Below are 20,340 nucleotides of genomic sequence, written 5' to 3'. Positions count from 1 at the left end.
GCACCCGTGTGGGAGACCCATAAGAAGTTCCTGGCTCCTGGCTTTGGATCGGTGCAGCACCGGCTGTTGTGGTCACTTGGGGAGTGAATCATCGGACAGAAGATCTTCCTCTCTGTCTTTCCTCCTCTTTGTATATCTGACTTTCCAATAAATAAATAAATCTTTAAAAATTTTTTTATTAAATCTCATTTATTTCCATGTATCGATTATACGTTTAGTGTCGTAAGAACTCTGTAACTATCCTTTAAAAAAAGTTATTCATTTGAAAGTCACAGTTATATAGATAGAGAGGGAGAACCAGAGACCTTCTATCCACTGGTTCACTCTTCAGATGACAATGTCTGGGGCTGGAGCACATGGTCTAAAGCCAGGAGCCAGGAGTTTGTTTCTTGTTGCCACATAGGTAGCAGGGACCCAAGCCCTTGGGCCATCATTCTCTGCCTTTCCCAGACTGCATCAGGGAGCTGGGTGCCAACATTGCAGGTGACAGCTGTCATGCTGTGCTGCAACACTGGCCCCTGTACCTAACTCTTAAGTTGTAAGGATTTTTCTTTCTAAAAGTTTTATAGTTTTCCATTTTCCATTTCAATCAGTGATCCATTTGGGATCTATTTTTTTTGTAAGATGTGAGATTTAGTTGTGGTTTTACCTTTTTTATTTGAGACACAGTGATACCCACACACTGAAAGAGAGATTGTATCACTGGTTTATTCCCTAAATGTCCATAATAATGTAATGAGTGGAATGGTCTGGGGCAAAGCCAAGAGATGTGTACTCAACAATGGTCTCCCATGTAAGTGGCAGGAGCTCAATTACTGGAGCCAGATATTAAGCCAAGGATCCAAAAATGATACCTTACTCTTATTGGTTAAACATATGTAAGGGTTTTTTTCGTCTATGACTTCAGTTGTTTATTAATGATTTGTTGAAAAGACTGTTCCTTCATTGAATGATTGTTTTGTATCACTATCAAAAATCAGTTGGGTAGGACCTGACGCGGTAGCCTAGTAGCTAAAATCTTTGCCTTTGCTTGTGCCGGGATCCCATATGGGCACCGGTTCTAATCCTGGTGGTACTGCTTCCCATCCATCTTCCTGTTTGTGGCTGGAAAAGCAGTCAAGGATGGCCCAAAGCCTGGGAAGCCTGCACTTGCGTGGGAGACCTGGAAGAAGCTCCTGGCTTTGGCTTCAGATCAACTCAGCTCTAACCATTGCAATCACTTGGGGAGTAAATCATCAGATAAAAGATTTTCCTCTCTGACTCTCCTCCTCTCTGTATATCTGACTTTCAATAAAAATAAATCTTGAATCATGATGGCAGAATAGGGTAAGGACACGTTTAAATGGATGGTGAAACATTAACCAGTATGAAGCAGAGATGGCACATTCCAGGAAATAGGAGAGGACAGAGCAACAGCAGAGGGGCACCTGGAGACTGACAGACACGGGAAAGCAGTGAAGACAGTGGTGCGGTGTTGCAGTGACTGATACTCCAGCAGCATTCAGCAAATGGCGATCTGAACTCCACCTGCAGCTGGAATTCCACCAGCAACCAGGTGGGAAGGGACTTTCACTGGGAGCTTGGGAGGTGAACCCAAACAAAGAACTGCCCGGACTGCTGGTCTGTTTGATTTGACCAGGAGCAGAGACAGCCCAGATGGGTAGTGCGAGAACAGGGTGGATTTCACAGCCCAGTCAGCCCCCTAGAACCAAATTGGGCGCCATTTTGCCTAGGGAGGCAAAGACAAGGGAAAGGACTGAGCGTACACTGAGATGGGAGCAAACTAATTTATGACTGAGTGAACTGCAACAACGTGGTATCCTACAGGTTCCACCCAAAACAGGTCTTCACCCAACACACATGATAATCAAACTCTCTTCAACCAAACATAAGAAAAAGATCCTTAAATGTGATCATGAAAAAAATCAACTGACATATAAAGGAAGTGTTTTTCTTTTCAGTATTCTAGTTCTTTTGCCTTTCTATATAAAAAATCAGCTTAACTATGTCTACAAAAAAACAAAAAGTAGCTGTTGGGATTTTAGTCCTAAATGTACGGAGCAAGTTGTGGAGAATGTCTTTATTATGTTGAATCATCCAGGAAAGAACATAATGTCTCACTTTTTTTGCAGCCTATTTATATAAATGTGATATGTTTACAGATGAAATTCAATTAACAACGATTTTAATATTTCAGAAGTTGAAAACACCAACAATTACTTTATTGAAAAATTAGCCCAAAAAAGGGCTATTTAGTTTTGGAATTTCTTATAATTGGATTATATGTAAGTTAATGATCAATTTTGCAAGTAAAATATTATTAAATGTATAAAAGAGTTAAATGAGCACATTTATGGAACTACACGTCAGTCCCAACATGAGCTCATCCATATGTAAGGACACTGGGGAATCCTTGTTTATGCATACAGCTTCATCTGCTTGTCCAGCATGGTTAGTCCTCTTCTTAATAGTTTTTTGTTTTTTACACATCAAGTTCTCATTTTTTAAAAGATTTGTTTTGTTTATTAGAAAGAATTACAGAGAGACAGACACAGAGATATCTCCCATCTGATAGTTTACTCTCCAGGTAGCTTCAACAGCTAGGCTGGGCCAGGCTGATGCCAGGAGCCAGGTATTTCTTCTGGGTCTCTCACAATGGTGGCAGGAACCCAGTCACTTGGGCCATCTTCTGCTGCATTTCTCAGGCCAAGAAGCAGGGAGCTGGATTAGATGTGGAGCAGACGGGACTCGAACCAGTGACATATGAGATGTTGGTCTGAGAGGCAGTACCAAGTTGTCTTCTTTAAAAAAAAAAAAAATATATATATATATATATATATATATATTTATTATTGGAAAGGCAGATCAGATTTTTATAGGAAGGAGAGACAAAGAGAAAGGTCTTCCATCAGCTGGTTCACTCCCCAAACAGCTGCAATGGCCAGAGCCGAGCTGAGCCAAAGCCAGGAGCCGCCTCTGGCTTTCTTGTGAATGCAGTTTTGGCAGTCTGTCAGTTTTGGCTTCATGTGTTTGAAAATTAAAATGTTTGATAAATACAGCTTTATGATTGCTTCATCTGCTTGATGCATTGTCTCGTCTGCTTTGGCCAGTGCCCCTCTTTGTTCTTAGTACTTAGCTGTGATGTTTGTTTTGTCTAAATGTTTATTGAATAACTGAGTATTCAGCAGAGAAACTATTTCATAAAGCATGTGTGTGTAAGTTTGAATATAGAAACTGGGAAGTGTTTATGTTAGGATGTTAGAGGTTTTAATGGTCTTTTAAAAGTTCATAAAGAATCAAAGAGAATAGAGAAAAAAAATCCCAAAAAAAACAAAAGAATAAAGAGTTTGTAGAGAATACATATGAATAAAAATCATTTCAAAGTATTTTTGCACCAAAATAACATTTTTTAATTACATTTTTTATAAACTTTTTAAGTCTCAATACACATCCGTTTTCCTTCATAAAAGATATTGACTGTATATAAAAATTCATTTCACGTAACAGAATTTGAACTAGATTTGGCAAATAACATCAGAATTAATATTAACCTATTTTAAAAGGTGTCAGTTTGTTTTTCAATATCATATTTTGTAGTTTTGTGCATCATAATGGAGATGTAAAATCTAAATCATTTTCCTGTGCATTATCTGTTTTTGCTAATTGTGATTTCAGGAATATTTGATTAAAGAATTAGTGCCAAAATGTAAGACCTTTATATTTTCGATAAAGTCCAAAATTAAGGTAAAACAATTCCTATGTTTATAAGTTGTGGTATAATGTAGGATTGCCATATAAGTAAAATCTTCACAATTTCATGCATATCAGAGATTTTTACTGTGCAGTGCTTTTCTCTAGATTTTTAATTTTGTTTTAAATTTAGGGAATCAACATAGTTGGGCCCTGCAAATCAAACCATGGATATTCAATAATTACCGTACCGTGTGGTTCAGATCCTATGGGATGGCCTTTTCCTCTTTAAATAGATGGAAAAGTTCCAGGTGAGTTTATTACTGTGGCAAATATTTACATAATTTTTTCTAATAGTTCTTTAGTTTTGACTGTTTAATAAACCTGCAGAATAATTGCTCATGTGGTTTCGTTAAGGTAAATCTAATTATTAATTTAAATATTCTTAAATAATTTTCTAACAATTTTTATTTTTGCAGTTTCAAGCCCCCAGAAAAGTTGATAAATTAAAAGTGAGGGGTTGTTAGAAAGTTCTCTTTAAGTGAGTACCAAGAAAAAAAAACACTTAGCACCATCCTGTGGTATAGCAGGTAAAGCCAGCACCCAAATGGGATCCCAGTGTGTGTAAGGCAAGGATTTAGCCACTGAACCATCATAGACCAGTCTTTAAAATTACAAAAATTTTCCATAGGACTGAATTTTGAGCTTTTTAAAGTGCCTGCTCTTGTAAATGAAATCCCTTGAGACTGGCACATTTGCACAACCATCTACTGTTATCTACTGTAAATTAGCTGTTGATTGCTGAAACTTTACAGTAAGACTGGGAAAAGAAGATAATTTTTTAAAGGTAATATTAAAGAATGGTGCCTGATTCTTAAAAGATAAAAAGAGTAATGAATATAGAACAGTCTTGATGTATGCTTTTAAAGGTAGAAAAACCATAGACCTTGAGTGATATTGCCTTTCCTAACTTATTTGGGGCTATGGTTGTGATATAGTGTGTTAAGTTGCCACCTGAGTAACCAGCTGCTCCACTTTCAATCAAGCTCCCTGTTAATAATGTGCCTAGGAAGGCAACAGGGGATGGCCCATGTGCTTGGATCCCTGCCACCCATGTGGGAGACCTGGATGAACTTTTATTTATTTAATTTAGAGGCACAGGCTAGAGAGGGAAAGATAAAGATCTTCCTTCTGCTGGGTCATTTTGCAAATGGGCTATGCCTAATGGGAACTCCATTCTGGTCTCCCAGATAGGTGGCTTGGCTGGATCAGAAGCAGAGCAGCTAAAAGTTGAACCAATGCTTTGACATAGGATGATGGCATTGCTAGTGAGAGTCTAACCCACTGCACCAGGATGCCATCCCCCCAGTTACTGAATTCTAAACCAGCTTATTTTCTCTAGCAAGAAAAGACATGTGTATTTATAAGAAAATTTAAAGTATTTGAACATTGGAATCTAATCAATTATAAATAGCATTCTACATAATATATCCCATGATACATTTTCTTTTAAACATTTTCTTGGTTTTTCATTTTCACCTCTTAGGCACCCTAGGATGAAACTTTACAGTGCTTCACAGACCACGGTCGACAGCAGTGAAGTAAAAACCTTCCTGGCCCTGGCTCACAAGTGGTGGGATGAACAAGGAGTATATGGGCCTCTTCATTCTATGAATGACCTGAGAGTGCCATTCATTAGGTAACACACCAGAAACTCTTAAGTCTTAAAATGTATTTCTTCAAGATGTGGCTTTGCATTTATTTTTTCTCCTACTATATATGTAGCTTCAGAATGATACATTTTATGCTCAGAAAATTAGGGAAGATTCTTTTCAGTAGCTCATCATTTCAAGCCATTAGTTTTTAACAGCATCATCCAAGATCTGGAATGCTTTCATAACTTAAACTGAAGCATTTGGAGACATCCCAGGTCAATTAAAATTAAAACCTTAGGCGAGGAAACCAGAGTCCTCAGTCAAAGCCATTTTATAGGTGCTGAGCAGTATGGACCTCATTGATTTTAGGCAGTTCTGATAAAGGAAATACTATGGACACTGTGTGAATTAATATTTTTTCAAGACTTGTCTTGTACAAACGTTGAGGCTAGACTCTGGGAAAGCTTCTAAGATGAATGAAATGTAACCCATGTGCTTCAGGCGCTTACTGTGTGCTGTGAGAGATATAGACAGGATTTCATCAAGGTTTACATAGTGGAGACTGTTCATTTGATCTTCTGGCCATTTATTTATTCAGCAAACATTTTTGGGCAAACTGATGTAAGAGACCCGGAATGTCAGAGACAGACTTGGCTCTCAAGGACATCCTGGCTAGTCTTGGCTGGTTCATGGAGAATCAAAGGGACGATGGGAAAGTATTGAAATCTTTTTACTACCACTGAATTTGTGTATCCCTGAAAGACAAGGCCCTGAAGAAGCAGGAATGCTTTTCTGTTAGGCTGGGTCACCAGTAGCACTTGGAAACTCATTATAAACTCAAAATTTCAGATTCCTGCTGTTTGAAGGTGATTCTGATGAATGTTGGATCTGTACTCAAATTACTGTGACTTTTTATTTGGATATTATATGAAACAGATAGCCAGTACAGTGCGGTCTATGGCTATCAATTTAGCTTTTATTTTTAGCATAAATAGAGGCTGTGAAAGCAAAGGATCAAAAACATTTCAGAACTATTGAAACCACCTGGGCATAGCATGTGGCACAACAGGATCCTGGGTTGATATTGGGTGGCTGTTCCCCACCCCCCCGGGTGCTGGGGGAGTGGGAAGTTGAGTATGACTTCCCCCTGTGACTCCCTCTTACCCCCAGATACAGGAAAAAGAAACAGAAACCTTTTCCCTAACCCTCAGTCCTTCCCACCTGGATTAACTTTTTTTGATCCTTTGCCTTTATTTTCAGTCCATTTATTTTAAAAAATTAAAATAAACAAAATTAAAATAACTAAACTGAAAATAAAAGCGAAGGGTCAAAATTGTGATATAAAGGAGTCATTTCAGCTACATTGAGAAATGTTCTGAATTTCGTTAGAAATAGATCTTTTTTGTGTAATATTCCAAAGTTACCTAGTTAACCATTATCTGTGTTTCCTTTGAATTAAATTTTACTATAAATAAAATTAAAATTCATGTGTATTCCTATTTAACTTGGTATAAAAATACTTCAAACAGAGCTAAAAGATAAGATCATTTTGTTGCAAAAATTATTTGAAATTCATACATAGAAGAAATCATCAAAAAATTCATAGAGAATGTATTATGAAGGAAACTATGCCTGGACTCAATTTTTACATCAAAATAAATAATTTAATTCTATTTTTCATGAACTTTTTGAAGTCTCCTCTTATACAATTATTTTCATCTTTATGTGTGTAAATGTACATTTATGTGCTGTGATAAGGAATTAGTATCTTAGAATTAAGTTAACATGATATGGATGTTTGTTTGCATGCCACTGACCTAGAAGATTAAGAGAGATTCTGTTTAGGGGAAAAAATAGGCAAATTATAAGAATATATGTCTCCCATCTGTTTATTTTAAACCCTTTAAAATAACCTGTCTGTTGCTGACATGAAACTGGTGTAGCAAGTACTGATACCATAGCAGTAGATGTCTGCAGTGTTATAACCTCAAACGGATAAAATTAGCTTATCTAAACTAGTTTATTTTGAAAAGTCTCCTCTCTAGGTTATCACTAAAGGAGTAATCTTTTTAAAAGAGTTATTTTAATTGTTGAGACACAGAGTTACAGAGAGACATGGAGAGAGAGATGGAGAGGGAGGGAGAGAGATCTCTGGCCTCTGGTTCACTCCCCAGATGGCTGGGCTAGGCTGAAGCCAGGAGCTTCATCCAGGTCTCCTATGAGACCTTGGTGGAAAGGGCCCATTGGGTCATCTTTTTTAAAGCAGCAATTAAGGCCCCATTCCTACTAGATTATTTCAGAGTTTTAAACTTTGTTTCAGAATATTGAAAATGTTTTATAATTTTAAAAGTTAATGCTTTAAAAAAAAGTTAATGCTGACATAAGATCTTATATAAAATTATCAATAATCCTATTGAAATGTAGGTAATATTTTCTTGAAAATTGTATGCTTTTAAAACTCTCCATGAATAAAATTAATCACTTGATTTTCTCTATTTTGAATTTTTAAAGAGATAATCTTTTAGAAAGAGTCAGTGATCACGAGCCTGGAAAACCTTTGTCTGGGATGAAGATTCTTGATGTTGGCTGTGGTGGTGGACTGTTAGCTGAAGTAAGTGACTTACAACTTTCATGCTGTTTTTCACCAGGGTAAAAAAATTGAGAAATGGATGCCATCATCAGTAGCACATATGGGCATGATTCCAGACTCGGCTGCTCTACTTCAGTCTCAGCGCCCTGCTGTTGTGCCTGGGAATGTAGCAAAAAATGACTCAAGTATTTGCACGCCTGAACCTGCACGGGAGTCTGGGATTAGCTTTGTATCCTGTCACCAGCCAGACCCCGCCCTGGTTATTGTGGCCATTTGGGGAGTCAACCAGCAGATGAAAGATTTTTTTTCTTTTTTTCTCCTTTCTCTTTCTGCCCCTTCCTTTCTGCTTGTAGTTCTGCCTTTCAAATAAAATAAATCTTTAAAACAAATTGAGAAGTAAGCTTGTGACTCATATCCTTTTCACAAATAATATCATTAATTTTAATAATATATATTTTAATCAGCTTCTTGATTATGAAATTAAAACCGTTTTTAAACAATTAAAAACTTCAGGAAAGTATACAGAAACATGCCTCATTTGAATAGCTTTGAACATTATGTGATCTACTCCAGAAACTGCCTGATTTCTCTTGATATATATGCAGTATAAGACTGTCCTTTGACAGTTACTTCAGTAACAAAACCTCGCCAGGTGTTTTGCCTGCTTCTCCTTTCTTTAGCATCAGAGGGCTTGGAAGAGTGACAGTTTTTTTTTCCTATAAGGAATTTTGCTTTAGCATATAGGAAATAAATGTCTTGGAGCTCTATTTTATATTCTGTTGATAGAGTTTTTTTTTTTTTTTAGTGCCTAATCCTTAAAAGACATTTTAAACCACAATATGGGAAACAAATGGAAGCCGAGGTTCGGTAGGCTGTGGTCTGATCAGGATCTGCAGCCCAGGCACCAGGCGGTGGAGCGCCACAGAGGCCTTGCTTTCATAGCTAAGGACCCACAAGCATAGAGAACGTGTTCCCCTGGCACAGGGCTAGTTTTTGCTGACATCAGTGTGAATAAGATTTGACTGTTACTCATGTGTGGTCTTCAGTTTTCCAGTGTATGAGAGATCTTTCTTAAGTTCCAAGAGGCATATTTGAGAGATTATTTTTTGGTATGGGTGTCAGGATTCAAAAGCTCAATTTTTACTGCGGCCTTTGTACATCAGAATTTTTAGTAAAGGTAGGATTAACTGTGATAATGATGCTTTTGCATTTCTCAAAGCTTTCTCAGGTCAAATTTTGGCGAATTTTTTCTAAAATTTATTTTTTATTTGAAAGGTGGAGTTGGAAAGTGAGACAATCTTCTCTCTGTTAGTTTGCTCTTCCAATGGCCACTTTGACTGAGGAGCTAGACCAGGCTGAAGTCGGGAGTTCAAAGCTGCTTCTGCAGTTCCCAGATGGGGACAGGGGCCCCAGCTTTTGGATCATCTTTTCCCACTTTCCCAGGAGTTTGAAGCATCAGAAACGAAGTAACTAGAACTCAAACTGGCGCCCATGTGTGATAACAGCATTGCAAGCTGCAGCTCAACGTGCTATGCCACAACACCAGCCCTGGGTTTTGGCTAATTTTAAAGCCATGGACCTTTGATGAAAACTGTATGGGTAGAAAAATCAAGGTGGTGTTAATTTTGTGGAGAAGCTTACTCACTGGGTTGGCTCGCTGTCCCTGGGACACAATGTTGGAGTCACTAGCTACTGGTTGGTCTTAACTGCCAACAGACTATGGAAGGAAGGAGGCCAGTATGGCTTAGAGGCCGCCTGTGCAACTGGAGGATGGGGCATGCTATGATGCATGTAAAAACAACACAATGAATAGATATGGAACAGGTGCCCTAAAGTCTGTGTAGCACTCGCATTTGGCCATACCATTTAAGTGCATCATCAAGTGACATCTGTAGTTCCTTGCTCCTATTAGGAAAACTACATTTGTGGCCTTCTGTTTGCTGCTCAGCCTTGCCAGTGTTCTGATATTTTCAGTAATTGCAGCTTACTGCTCCTTCAGAGATGTCCAAGTCATCAGAATCTTACATAGTCCTTGTTTTTGTTCTCTATTTTGTCACTGAAAATTGAATAAGCAATTGCAGTTTGAGCAAGAGGTTAGCCGAGATGTGAAATTATATTTGGTGGCATTTAAGTGTTAGGTGCAAAAGTGGAGGAGTGTTAGGTACAAAAAAGTTCAAGGAAAGTGTGTGTAATGGAAAAAAAAAAAAAACTATGCATGGCTCTCAAAATTTTTGTCCTGAAATAACTTGTTTTTTTAAAGCTCTTTCCATAAACTTTCTAAGTGTACTCATAATTATAGATCTTAATGTCTCTAAAATGAAAGTTATGTGATTTATATTTTAGTTTGAGTATTTTTCAATTTAAAAATACTATGTAAATTTTAGTTAAAATTAATTCTTTGAAAACTTGCATGTAATGGGAAGCAACAAAACATAAAAGCTAAAAGAATTCTTCTAATGGGTCATAAAAGAAATAGAAAAATTATTCACTAGAAGATAAGGACTTTCAGAAATGATTTCTGTTTTAGAATGGATTGTTATCTTTATTACACTTTTAATGAATTGCAGGTGTGTAAATGTATCGAGAAAATAAGACAATTTTTTCTCTATTTTCAAATAGTTATAAATAAGCTTTTTGTAATTGTTTTCTCACTTTTAACTTTTTTATTACAAAAAAATATATAATTTATATTCTAAGTATAGAAGATAGTATATGAACTTCTATGTACCCAGAAATGGACTCTAGTAATTATCACTTCATCATTAACATTGTTTTATTTTTGCTAAGTTTTTCATTGCTAATACATGTTCTACTTTCTTTCTGTGGGTAACTTTTTCTCTCTTTTTTTTGTCATTAGCCTCTAGGCCGGCTTGGGGCTTCAGTTATTGGAATCGATCCTGTAGATGAGAACATTAAAACAGCACAGCACCATAAATCATTTGATCCAGTTCTGGATAAGAGGCTGGAGTACAGAGCATGTTCCCTGGAAGAGATTGTGGAAGAGACTGCAGAAATGTTTGATGCAGTTATAGCATCTGAGGTTGTAGAGCATGTAGTAGACTTAGAAACATTTATACAGTGCTGCTGTCAGGTATTAAAGGTAAGACTAACAGAGTTTACTGGTAGCTTTTCAGTGTGTGCTTGTATCCATGGCAATGATATGCTACATAATATCGTAGCAGTCCAACAGACAAGGTACAGGAGAGAAGAAACTGAATAGCTGGATTAGGGCACAGCCTAAGATAACTCCTTTTTTTTTTATTATTATTATGTTTGTATTTAGCAGTTTATAGTACTCAAGTAAGATTTTACAGAACTTCGTGCATTTTAGGATAGTCAAAACAGACTTATAACTCTAACAAGCCATATATTAACAATTGAAGGATAGAACAGTCTTAGGAGGGGTGTGCAGAGGAATCTCCAATAACTTAGCAAGTGAGGAATAACTGAACTCTGCATCCTACCTAGTGAGGTCTAGGAAAAGCCAAGCTTTTTCCTGTCTGTTCTAAGCTTTCTAAATGAGTCTCTCTGTTAGCTAATTTTGGGGCTCCCGGGTGACCCTGATGGTCAGTGCAAGAGAGGATGGGGAGCCAAGGTTGGACCTAAGTAAGGACCAGAGACAGCTCCTCTCCTGATTCCAGAAGGAAATTTATTATTCTTCTAACACTAAGGACCACTTGGGGCTCCTGGCTGTTGTTCTGATGTTATCAGACCCTATGAGGAGGGTTCCAGGCTGCTTCAATCCCATGTGAGAGATCTAATAGGAAATGCTCAACCTACAAGGACACTCACATTCCCAGGAGATCATTTCTGCGCCTCAGTTTACCCTCCGTCCTAGTGTCTTAGTACTCTCCTGATGTGTGGGAATCTCAAAAAATGATGTTCCTGAACACTGGGCAACATACATTTATAGCAGTAGTTTTCCAGTAGTATGGTTTATTGTATTTATAGAATATGCTTTAGATTTAGTCCTCTGAATGTGTTTCCAGATTCTTTGAATCAATATCCTCAAAATGTTATTCTTCGTGTGTTCACAATGTTACTTATGTGGTTTGGAAGAAACACCCTAAGGCCAAAGCCAAAAGTGAAATACTTAGCCCATATCTGAGGAGGGTTTTTGTTTGTTTTCTAAGAAACAAAAACTTTATTTTAAAATAATTTTGGATATATGGAAGACTTAATACCATTGTTCCCCTCCCGTTTTCCCTGGTTATTACTGTCTCACATCTTCACTCCAGGAGCTAAGAGATGAGTCGAGTGAAGCCCCAAGGGCACAGCATTGAAGGGAACACTTTCTCAGTGGTGATGTTGCACTTGCATGCCCCAGAAGGAAATGCCTGTCTCAATTCTGTGCCTGAGGAGCCTCATTTGCACCACCCTAGTCCTGTCCCTCAGCATAACCCATGGTCAGGTCTCAAAACTAAGGCATGAATGTTTACATTATACTTCTTTTTAAAAAAATCAATTTTTTTAAAGATTTATATTATTTTTGTTGCAAAGTAAACATACAGAGGAGAAAAGAGAGAGGAAGATCTTCTGTCTAATGATTCACTCCCAAAGTGACCATTTGGGAGCAGGGTCCCAAGGTTTTGGGCCTTCCTTGACTGCCTTTCCAGGCTACAAGCAAGGAGCTGGATAGGCAGCAGGGCTGTCAGGATTAGAACCGGCGCCCATATGGGACCAAGGAGCATTCAAGGCACGGACTTCAGCCGCTAGGCCATCACACTGGGCCCTAGAGCTAGTCACATTCTATCAAATCTGTCTATGTTCTGGCTCCTGCATTTCATTCGGTGACCATTTCTTGTTAGTCTTCATTGCCAGTAGGAGACAGTTTCCTGTTGTCTTAAACAGATTTTCTGTGGGACTAGCTCCTACTAGTCAGGTAAAAATGCTTCACTATGAATTTGTGTTAAATGTCTGTCAGAATGTATAAGTGGAGTTTCTTTGATACACAGAAGAAATGCAGCATTGTGGACTTCACAGTGACTTTTTTGCTTTAATGAAAAGCCTGTGTTTGGTTTATTTATTTACTTATTTATTTTAAAGTATCATTTTATTTTCATTTGAAAGGCAGGTTTACAGAGAAAGAGAGAGACAGAGAAAGGTCTTCCGTCTGCTGATTAAATCCCCAAATGGTCACAATGGCCGGAGCTGGGCCAGTCTGAAGCTCGGTCTCCCATGCGGGTGCAAGGTGCCAAGGTCCTGGGCCTTCCTCCACTGCTTTCTAGCAGGGAGCTGGAAGGGAAGTGGAGCAGCTAGGATATGAACTGGTGCGCATATGGGATCCTGGCTCATTCAAGTATGCTACTGCTGCCTCTAAGTGATTATGTTTATTTCTTCATATTCTTTATATAAATTAAATCAAAACAAAAAGAGAGTTGGCATTTAGTCTGGTGGTTAGGGCCCCTGTTCCCACGCTGCGGTTAGGTTAGTGCCTGGTTCTGGCTTCTCACTCTAGTTTCCTGCCAGTACATACATGAGAAGTAATGATGCCTCAAGTAATTGGCTTCTTATCATCCACATGGAGATCTGGGCTTCTGGCTCCCTGCTTTGCAGGCCAACCCCAGCCAATGCAGGCATTTGGAGGAACTCTTTCTTCCTATCTCCTGTCTCTCCTTTTCTGCTTATCACATAAAAAATAAACTAGTAAATACATTTTAAAAGATGTATATGTATATATTTGAGAAGCAGACTTACAGAGCTAGTTGGGGAGGCAAGGGAGAGAGCTCTTGCATTTGCTGATTCACTTCCCAAATGGCCACAACAGCCAAGACTTGGCCCCAGCAAAATGTGGGGCCCAGAGCTTCCTCTGACTCTGCCATCTGAGTGCCCAAGCACTCGGATCATCTGCTGCTTTCTCAGGTGCTTTGGCAGGGAGCGGAGTCAGAATTGGAGCAGCCAGGGCTCAAAGCTGCATCTGCATGGGATGCTGGGCTTGCAAGCAGCTGCTTTCCCTGCTCTACACAGGCTGGCCCCACAACCACTTAGAAACCAAAATAAAAACTTTCAAACTTTAATTATGCTTGTTTTTTTTTTCAGAAAACATTTATTTTCCATGGTCTATTGCCAAGATGTATAGCTCTGCACTGTGCCAAGGAAGTCAGATCCAGTACCTGAGAAAAAGCAGGGCCCACTTCTTTTAGAGTATAAAGCTATACATGTGACAAGGAAAAGCAGCCTGACCTAGTTCTCTTTATTGTGATTTGTGTAATCTGTACAAAAGAACGCATATAAACATGAGGGTCCTTCTGGAAGTTCATGGCAAATGGAATTAGAAGATCAGTTATTTTACTGCAAAAAATTTTGAAATCTTTAAGGAGGAATCTTCAAAAAGTTCATGAAAATGCATACTGTGAAAAAAACACACAAAAAATGGATAAGCTATGTTTAAACATACAAACTTTGAGGTAACTATGTAAGTCATGGTAATATATGCTTGTAAGTTTGCAAACATTCTAATTATCTTAGTGACAACAGTTGTTATGGACAACATTTAATAATGAATTTCTCAAGAGAAAAAAGAAATAATTTGTTAAATTGTATTTTATTCATACATTTACAATTATTTGAAAGGGAAGGACAGCATTGTACTATAGCAGGTTAAGCCACTGCCTGCAATATTAGCATATGTCATCCATTTGAGTCTTGGTTGCTTCATTTCTGACCCAGCTCCCTGTTAGTATGCCTGGGAAGGCAGCAGATTATGATCCAGATGGGAGACCCAGATAGAATTCTAGGCTCCTGGCTTTAGCCTGTCCCAGCCCCCAAACCGTGACGGCTCTCTCTCCCTCTCTGTCTCTCTCTCAGTGTCATCCTCTCTGTGTAACTCTGCCTTTCAAATAAGTAAATAAATAATATTTTTAGAAACATTTGGGAAGAAGTTGGCAGGGGAGGGAAGAGCCAAGCCATTGCATAAATTATACTTCTATTCTTTTAAATTTTACTTCTATGTACTTTGCTTCTTTTAGCCTGGTGGGTCTTTATTCATTACTACAATTAACAAAACACAGCTGTCCTATGCTTTGGGAATTGTTTTTTCGGAGCAAATCGCTGGCATTGTACCAAAAGGTACTCACACATGGGAGAAGTTTGTGTCACCTGAAAAGCTAGAAAGCATTCTGGAATCAAGTAAGTATTACCAATTTTTCCATTTTTTTCCGGGCCTAATAGAATATTTAATTCACTTAACTAAATGGACTGCTGCTATTTGGGTCATACTGCCATCGCATTTATGTCATAAATTTCTTGAAGTTAAGAATAATTAGTATATACACATATATCTCACCTGTACACCTTAACTCATACAAGTCCAAATGCTTGTTACTTACACATTCCCAGCTGTCCCACTGAGTGCTGCCTGTGTCAGCTTCTCTCAGATTTCTTCCTACCTTTATCTTTCCTTCCTTCCTTTATTTTCTTTCCTTCCTTCCTTTTTTTTTAATCTTTATTATATTTTTGACATTCTTTACATAGTTAATTAGTGTAAAAAGGTTCAAGGGCTATAGGAAAATGTGTAAGACTATTATTTCCATATTGTTTCCTTCATGTTTAAAGGGGGGTATTAAGGCAGAAGGCCCACCCAATTTCCCACCCTCCCCAGGTCCTGAATGTAGGGCATGCTCCGAGGTTCTTGCTCAAGTGGTTTTGATAGTTCACTAGTTATGAATCACTGCCTATCTTGCCACTCCAAGCACGATGAGGTCTTTGCAGAATCCACTGATAGACATAGTCCATCATACAGTCTCCATTTGCCCCGTATTTCGCTGCCAACATATAGCTGAGGTGGTTGATTGACCCGTTCTGTCTTCTCTCTTTTCTTGGTTAGGGTTCCGAGTCCAGCATTTTGATTGGGGAGATCTCCAAAGAAACTGTCTGAGGTGTTCTCAGACCAGATTCTTGTATGTACTAGCAAATACAGGGCATGGCACAGTCCATCGCCCTGATCAGCTGGTGGTTGTAATTGCTGGGTTGGTTCCGTTTCCAGCCCTGTCTTCCACTGGAACCAATGGGTGTTACAATCCTGCCTGGTTCTGCCTGGCACATACTCGGCCCTTGCATAAACAAGTGGGAGCTGCAGCCTAATTGGAGCGACCCGCAATAACCCCCACCAGGCCCACTCCCTACCCTTGTTTTCCAGTATGTGTAGCAGTAGTCCAATCTGTCCCACATCCCAGTCGGCTCTCATACATGTCAATGGGTATTAAAGCTTAGTTCCATCAAACCAGCTCCACTATGCAGCCCACACAGATGCTGTTGGGTGTCTGTTTAGCCACCCCAGCCCGTCCTAGTTTTTGTGCTCTCCCTTGGAAGTAGTAACCCAAGAGGGAAGAGCCCACTATTTCCCTCCCAGGCTTAACCCACTCCCGGATTATGCATTCTCCAGGTAGTTCTGTGGTTTGACTTGACAGAATTAGACCCCAGTGCCAGCTTCTGCCAGCTGATGCTGCAGCTAAGCCCAAACAACCCTCACCCACTCTAATCTATGCTTGCACCAGTAGGAATAATCAGCCCAGTCTGGCTTTTCCCTGATCTAGTCCACATGAGGCGCACAGGTGTTGTAGCCCTGCCTGGTCTGGTCTGCCCCCATCCCAGCTCATGCTCTCCAGTGGGAGTAGCTATCCAGCAAAGGAACCCCTCATATTCCCTCTGCTGGCTCTGCCCCCTCCCTTCCTGGTTCTCACATGTGCTGGTTGGGCACTGTAGTCACATCTGGTACAGGCAACCTCACCTTGGCATTGTGTATTGTTCACTGGTTTTTGTTGCAACCAAACCCGGCTCAACCCACACTGTTCTAGTGCTCGGATTTGCCAGTGGATGATGTGAACTGATTCAGCCTGGTCGGCCCCTGACCCATGCCAAATGTATGCCAGTGGGAAACTTTCCATGGCCTGTTCTGGGCTGTTTCCTATCATGTTTCTTGCGCTTACCTGCCAAGTCTGTGTCCTGCCAGAGGAGTTGCCTAGGCTCCTCCATCAGAACCTCTCCCAATGCCAGATTTTGTACAAACCAGGGGGTCCATGAGCCAGCCCTACTCAATTCACCTCCTGTCCTAGCAGGAACAGTGGCTTTTCCTGACTGGCCTTCAACCCAAACTGTCCTTGCTGTTGGATGTTTCAGCCCAGCCATGGCTTGTCCATACCCACATATGGCTCACACATGACTCAGTAGGTGTTGAGACCTTGCCTAATCCATCGCACATCTACCCTGGTCCTCCAGGACACCAGAGGGTGTTGGGGTCTGGCCCAGCTCGGTGCATCCAATCCCAGTCCATACTTGTGCCAAGGGAGACTACAACCATTTCCTGATCAGAACGCAGCCCCCATTCCAGCCCATGCACCCCTTGGTGGGAACCTCAACCCAGCTAGGGTTGCCCCCTTAGTTCCCCAACTGGGCCTGTTTCCAGCCATAGATCACTTACATGCCAGTGGTTGCTCTGACTCAACTTGGCACAGCCCCTCACCTGTTTCGGTCCCTGCCTTAAATACTGTGGCTTAGTGTTCCTGGCTCATGCAGAACAGTAGGTACAAGAGCCTAGCTCGGCATGACCTGTGTTCCATCCTGGTCTCTAGTTTTGCCTGTGGGCTAAGGTTTGCTCAGTCCTGCCTGATCTACCCTTTTCCATTACCAATTGACACATTTGCCAGCTGTTGGAGCTACTTTGCTCAGCTTATCCGACCCCCAGGTCTGGACCACATGTTCACCAATGGGAGCTATGACTAGCCAAGGGAAGTTTCCCAAATTCCTCCACTTAATCCACTCCCAGACCCAGTTCTCATACATGCCATTGAGTTTTAGGCCAAGTTCTGGTGAAGTCTGGCCTTCCATTTGGCCTTGTATGAGCTGGTGAATGTTGCAGCCCAGCCCACCCCACACCCTATTCAGGTTGCATATTTAGGTGCTGCTGCCTTGAAAAGTCCAGACTGTTGTGGGTTCCTTTACCTGTGATTGACACCTAGCTTAGTCCACCACCACCCCAACTCTTGAGCTTACCAGTGGGGCTAGAATTTCCACAGGGTTTGGCCCACACATCCCCCACAGAATCTACCCCCGGATATGGTCTCGAGTGCTAGTTAATGTAATGGCCCTGCTTAATGTGATGCTTTTCCTGATCCATCATCATGTCAGGTAACAGGTATGATTCTACTGGACAAGCCCTGAGCCATAGCTTTTGCATGGACTGGTATTTGGTGGTCAGCATTGTTCAGTGATTACAAGTTCTTTGAAGGAAGAGTTACTGTCATTGGGAATCTTTAGGATTGGTTCACGTCCTAGAAGTGGGTTCAACCTGGAGCTACCCAAGCAGCAATTCAAAGAACCAAAACCCCAGAGGTCCAGGTTAGGCAGCCAGCAGGCAGAGCCTGGCACCAAATGGAGCCCAGGCAGGCTCGGGGACAGCTCACCACATGCACATGGTGGCTGGCCTGTGGGATCCAGGCATGAGATGCCCCATCCTGGGACCCACCAGCAGCTGGAAGGCCCAAGGTCGTGCCCTTCCCAGATCCCATTCACCACCCAATGAGGGCGGCAGGTGGGCCCTGGACCTGCCCATTCATGGAAACCTCTCCTTCGGTGTACTCACCCCGAAGGGAGCAGCCCCCGGAGCCCAGGCAGGCCTGGGACAGCTTACCACGTATACGTGGTGGCTGTCGTCTGGGATCCTGGCATGAGATGCCTCGTCCTGAGACCCATTTTTCTTCCTCTTTTTCCTCTTTCTTCTTTTCTTTTTTATTCTTCTACATTCACATATAATCTGAGTTTCTATGACACTTTTAGTATGTTTTATATTACTTACAACACACTATGTATTATTACCTTGGTGTTTTTCCCGGTCTACAAGTTCCTTTAATGCAAGAATATGTCTCCTTTTGTTCTTCATACAATATGCCTAGTTCTACTTACCTAGTGAGCACTTGATTCATGAGTCGAAATGCCTGTCAGTAGTGACATGTGTTGGCATTTGGCATTCCTGCTGGGTATTTGAACTCATGTTTTTCTAATCCTATTGTTAATGTAACTGCACTGGTAACATGCTTTTACTTACAATATTATATAGCAACACAGTAAGTTCTATAACTTTCATAACTTTAGTGCATATAGAAATGAAATAAATATGTTAAATATGTTAAAGATGTTTTATGGGAGCAGACTTATTGGAAGTATTTTCAGATAACAGCTAGCATTTGTTGAGTGCTTCAAAAATCCCATGTTACTGTACTGTTTTAAACACCTATCTAATTCCAGCAGTTCTGTAGCATATGCTGTGTATGTGTGAGAAAAACTGAGACTCAGAAAGGGGGATTTGCCCAGACTCACCATCTCATGGGGCCCTGGGCTGGCATTTGGACTTAGGCAGTCTCTCTAGAGTATGTTTTCTACTCTGCAGGAAAAGATGGTTTCTGTGTCGCTACATGGTATTGTTGCATTAGGAAATCTCTTTAATATGGAGCATTGCAGGAGACTCTTGGGACTTGAGAGTGAATGTTTATCAAATCTTTTTTTTTTTTTCAGATGGTCTGTCAGTTCAGAAGGTGACAGGAATGCTCTATAACCCCTTCTCAGGTTACTGGCATTGGAGTGAAAATACCAGTCTTAATTATGCAGCTCATGCTCTGAAAGCCAGGGTACAGGAAGCTGCAGAGCCTGCTGAGTTTGTGTTAAAAGAAGAGGCAGAAGAGCTCCACGCTGAGCCTGAAGAGTTGAAGAAATGAATCCTTTCTGACAAGTGCAGTAATGGGATTTGAAAATTCCAAGATATAGAAAGTATATAGTTTGTCTTTTAAGAGAGAATCATGAAAAAGAGACAGTCAATAAAAAGGACTGTATTGTTGAATACAGGTTTTTGTTATTTTGTTTAAAACCACTTTAAAAAGATTATTCTATGATTTTGTCAGGGTTTTGTGATCCAGAAGTTTATGTTCCTAAGCCTTTATTATATAAAGATAGTGTGCATATTTCATCTCATCTTCTACATTATTTTTCCCCAAATTTAAATAAATATTTTACAGAATAGTATGTTTATCTGAAAGGTACCATTAAGAGAGAGGTGGGAAAAGTGGGACTGGGCCAGGGAGCAGGTTGGAAAGTAAAAGAGACATGTTCCATTCATTCACTGTTCCCTTCTCAAATGACCACAACCACTGGGGCTGGGCCAAGTCAATGCCAGGAGCCAGGAACTTCTGCCAGGTCTCCCGGAGGCCCAAGCTCTTGGGCCATCATCTTTTTTTTTTTTTTTTTTTTTTAAGATTTATTTATTTATTGGAAAGTCAGATATACAGAGAGGAGGAGAGACAGAAAGCAAGATCTTCTGTCCGATGATTCATTCCCCAAGTGAGCTGCAACGGCCGATGCTATGCTGATCCGAAGCCAGGATCCAGGATCTTCTTCCGGGTCTCCCACACGGGTGCA

The 20,340-nt window shown here is 40.3% G+C and overlaps 1 protein-coding gene across 1 annotated transcript in view; it reads left to right on the top strand.

Annotated features, from left to right (window-relative positions):
- Positions 1–19,762, top strand: part of COQ3 (coenzyme Q3, methyltransferase) — a 37,115-nt gene extending 17,353 nt beyond the window's left edge. The window contains exons 2-7 of the mRNA XM_040983806.1: positions 3,884–4,001; positions 5,237–5,389; positions 7,857–7,956; positions 10,793–11,035; positions 14,904–15,063; positions 19,444–19,762. Of these exons, the coding sequence (XP_040839740.1) occupies positions 3,884–4,001; positions 5,237–5,389; positions 7,857–7,956; positions 10,793–11,035; positions 14,904–15,063; positions 19,444–19,643 (974 nt within the window). The 3' untranslated portion in view covers positions 19,644–19,762. The remainder of the gene's footprint in view (positions 1–3,883; positions 4,002–5,236; positions 5,390–7,856; positions 7,957–10,792; positions 11,036–14,903; positions 15,064–19,443) is intronic.
- Positions 19,763–20,340: the final 578 nt, after the last annotated feature.

This window comes from Ochotona curzoniae, unplaced genomic scaffold (assembly GCF_017591425.1).
Source record: "Ochotona curzoniae isolate NIBS_2020 unplaced genomic scaffold, NIBS_Ocur_1.0 contig_3819, whole genome shotgun sequence".
Taxonomy (NCBI): Eukaryota; Metazoa; Chordata; class Mammalia; order Lagomorpha; family Ochotonidae; genus Ochotona; species Ochotona curzoniae.
Note: the sequence above shows the minus strand (reverse complement) of the source record. Positions and strands in the feature narration are given on the sequence as shown.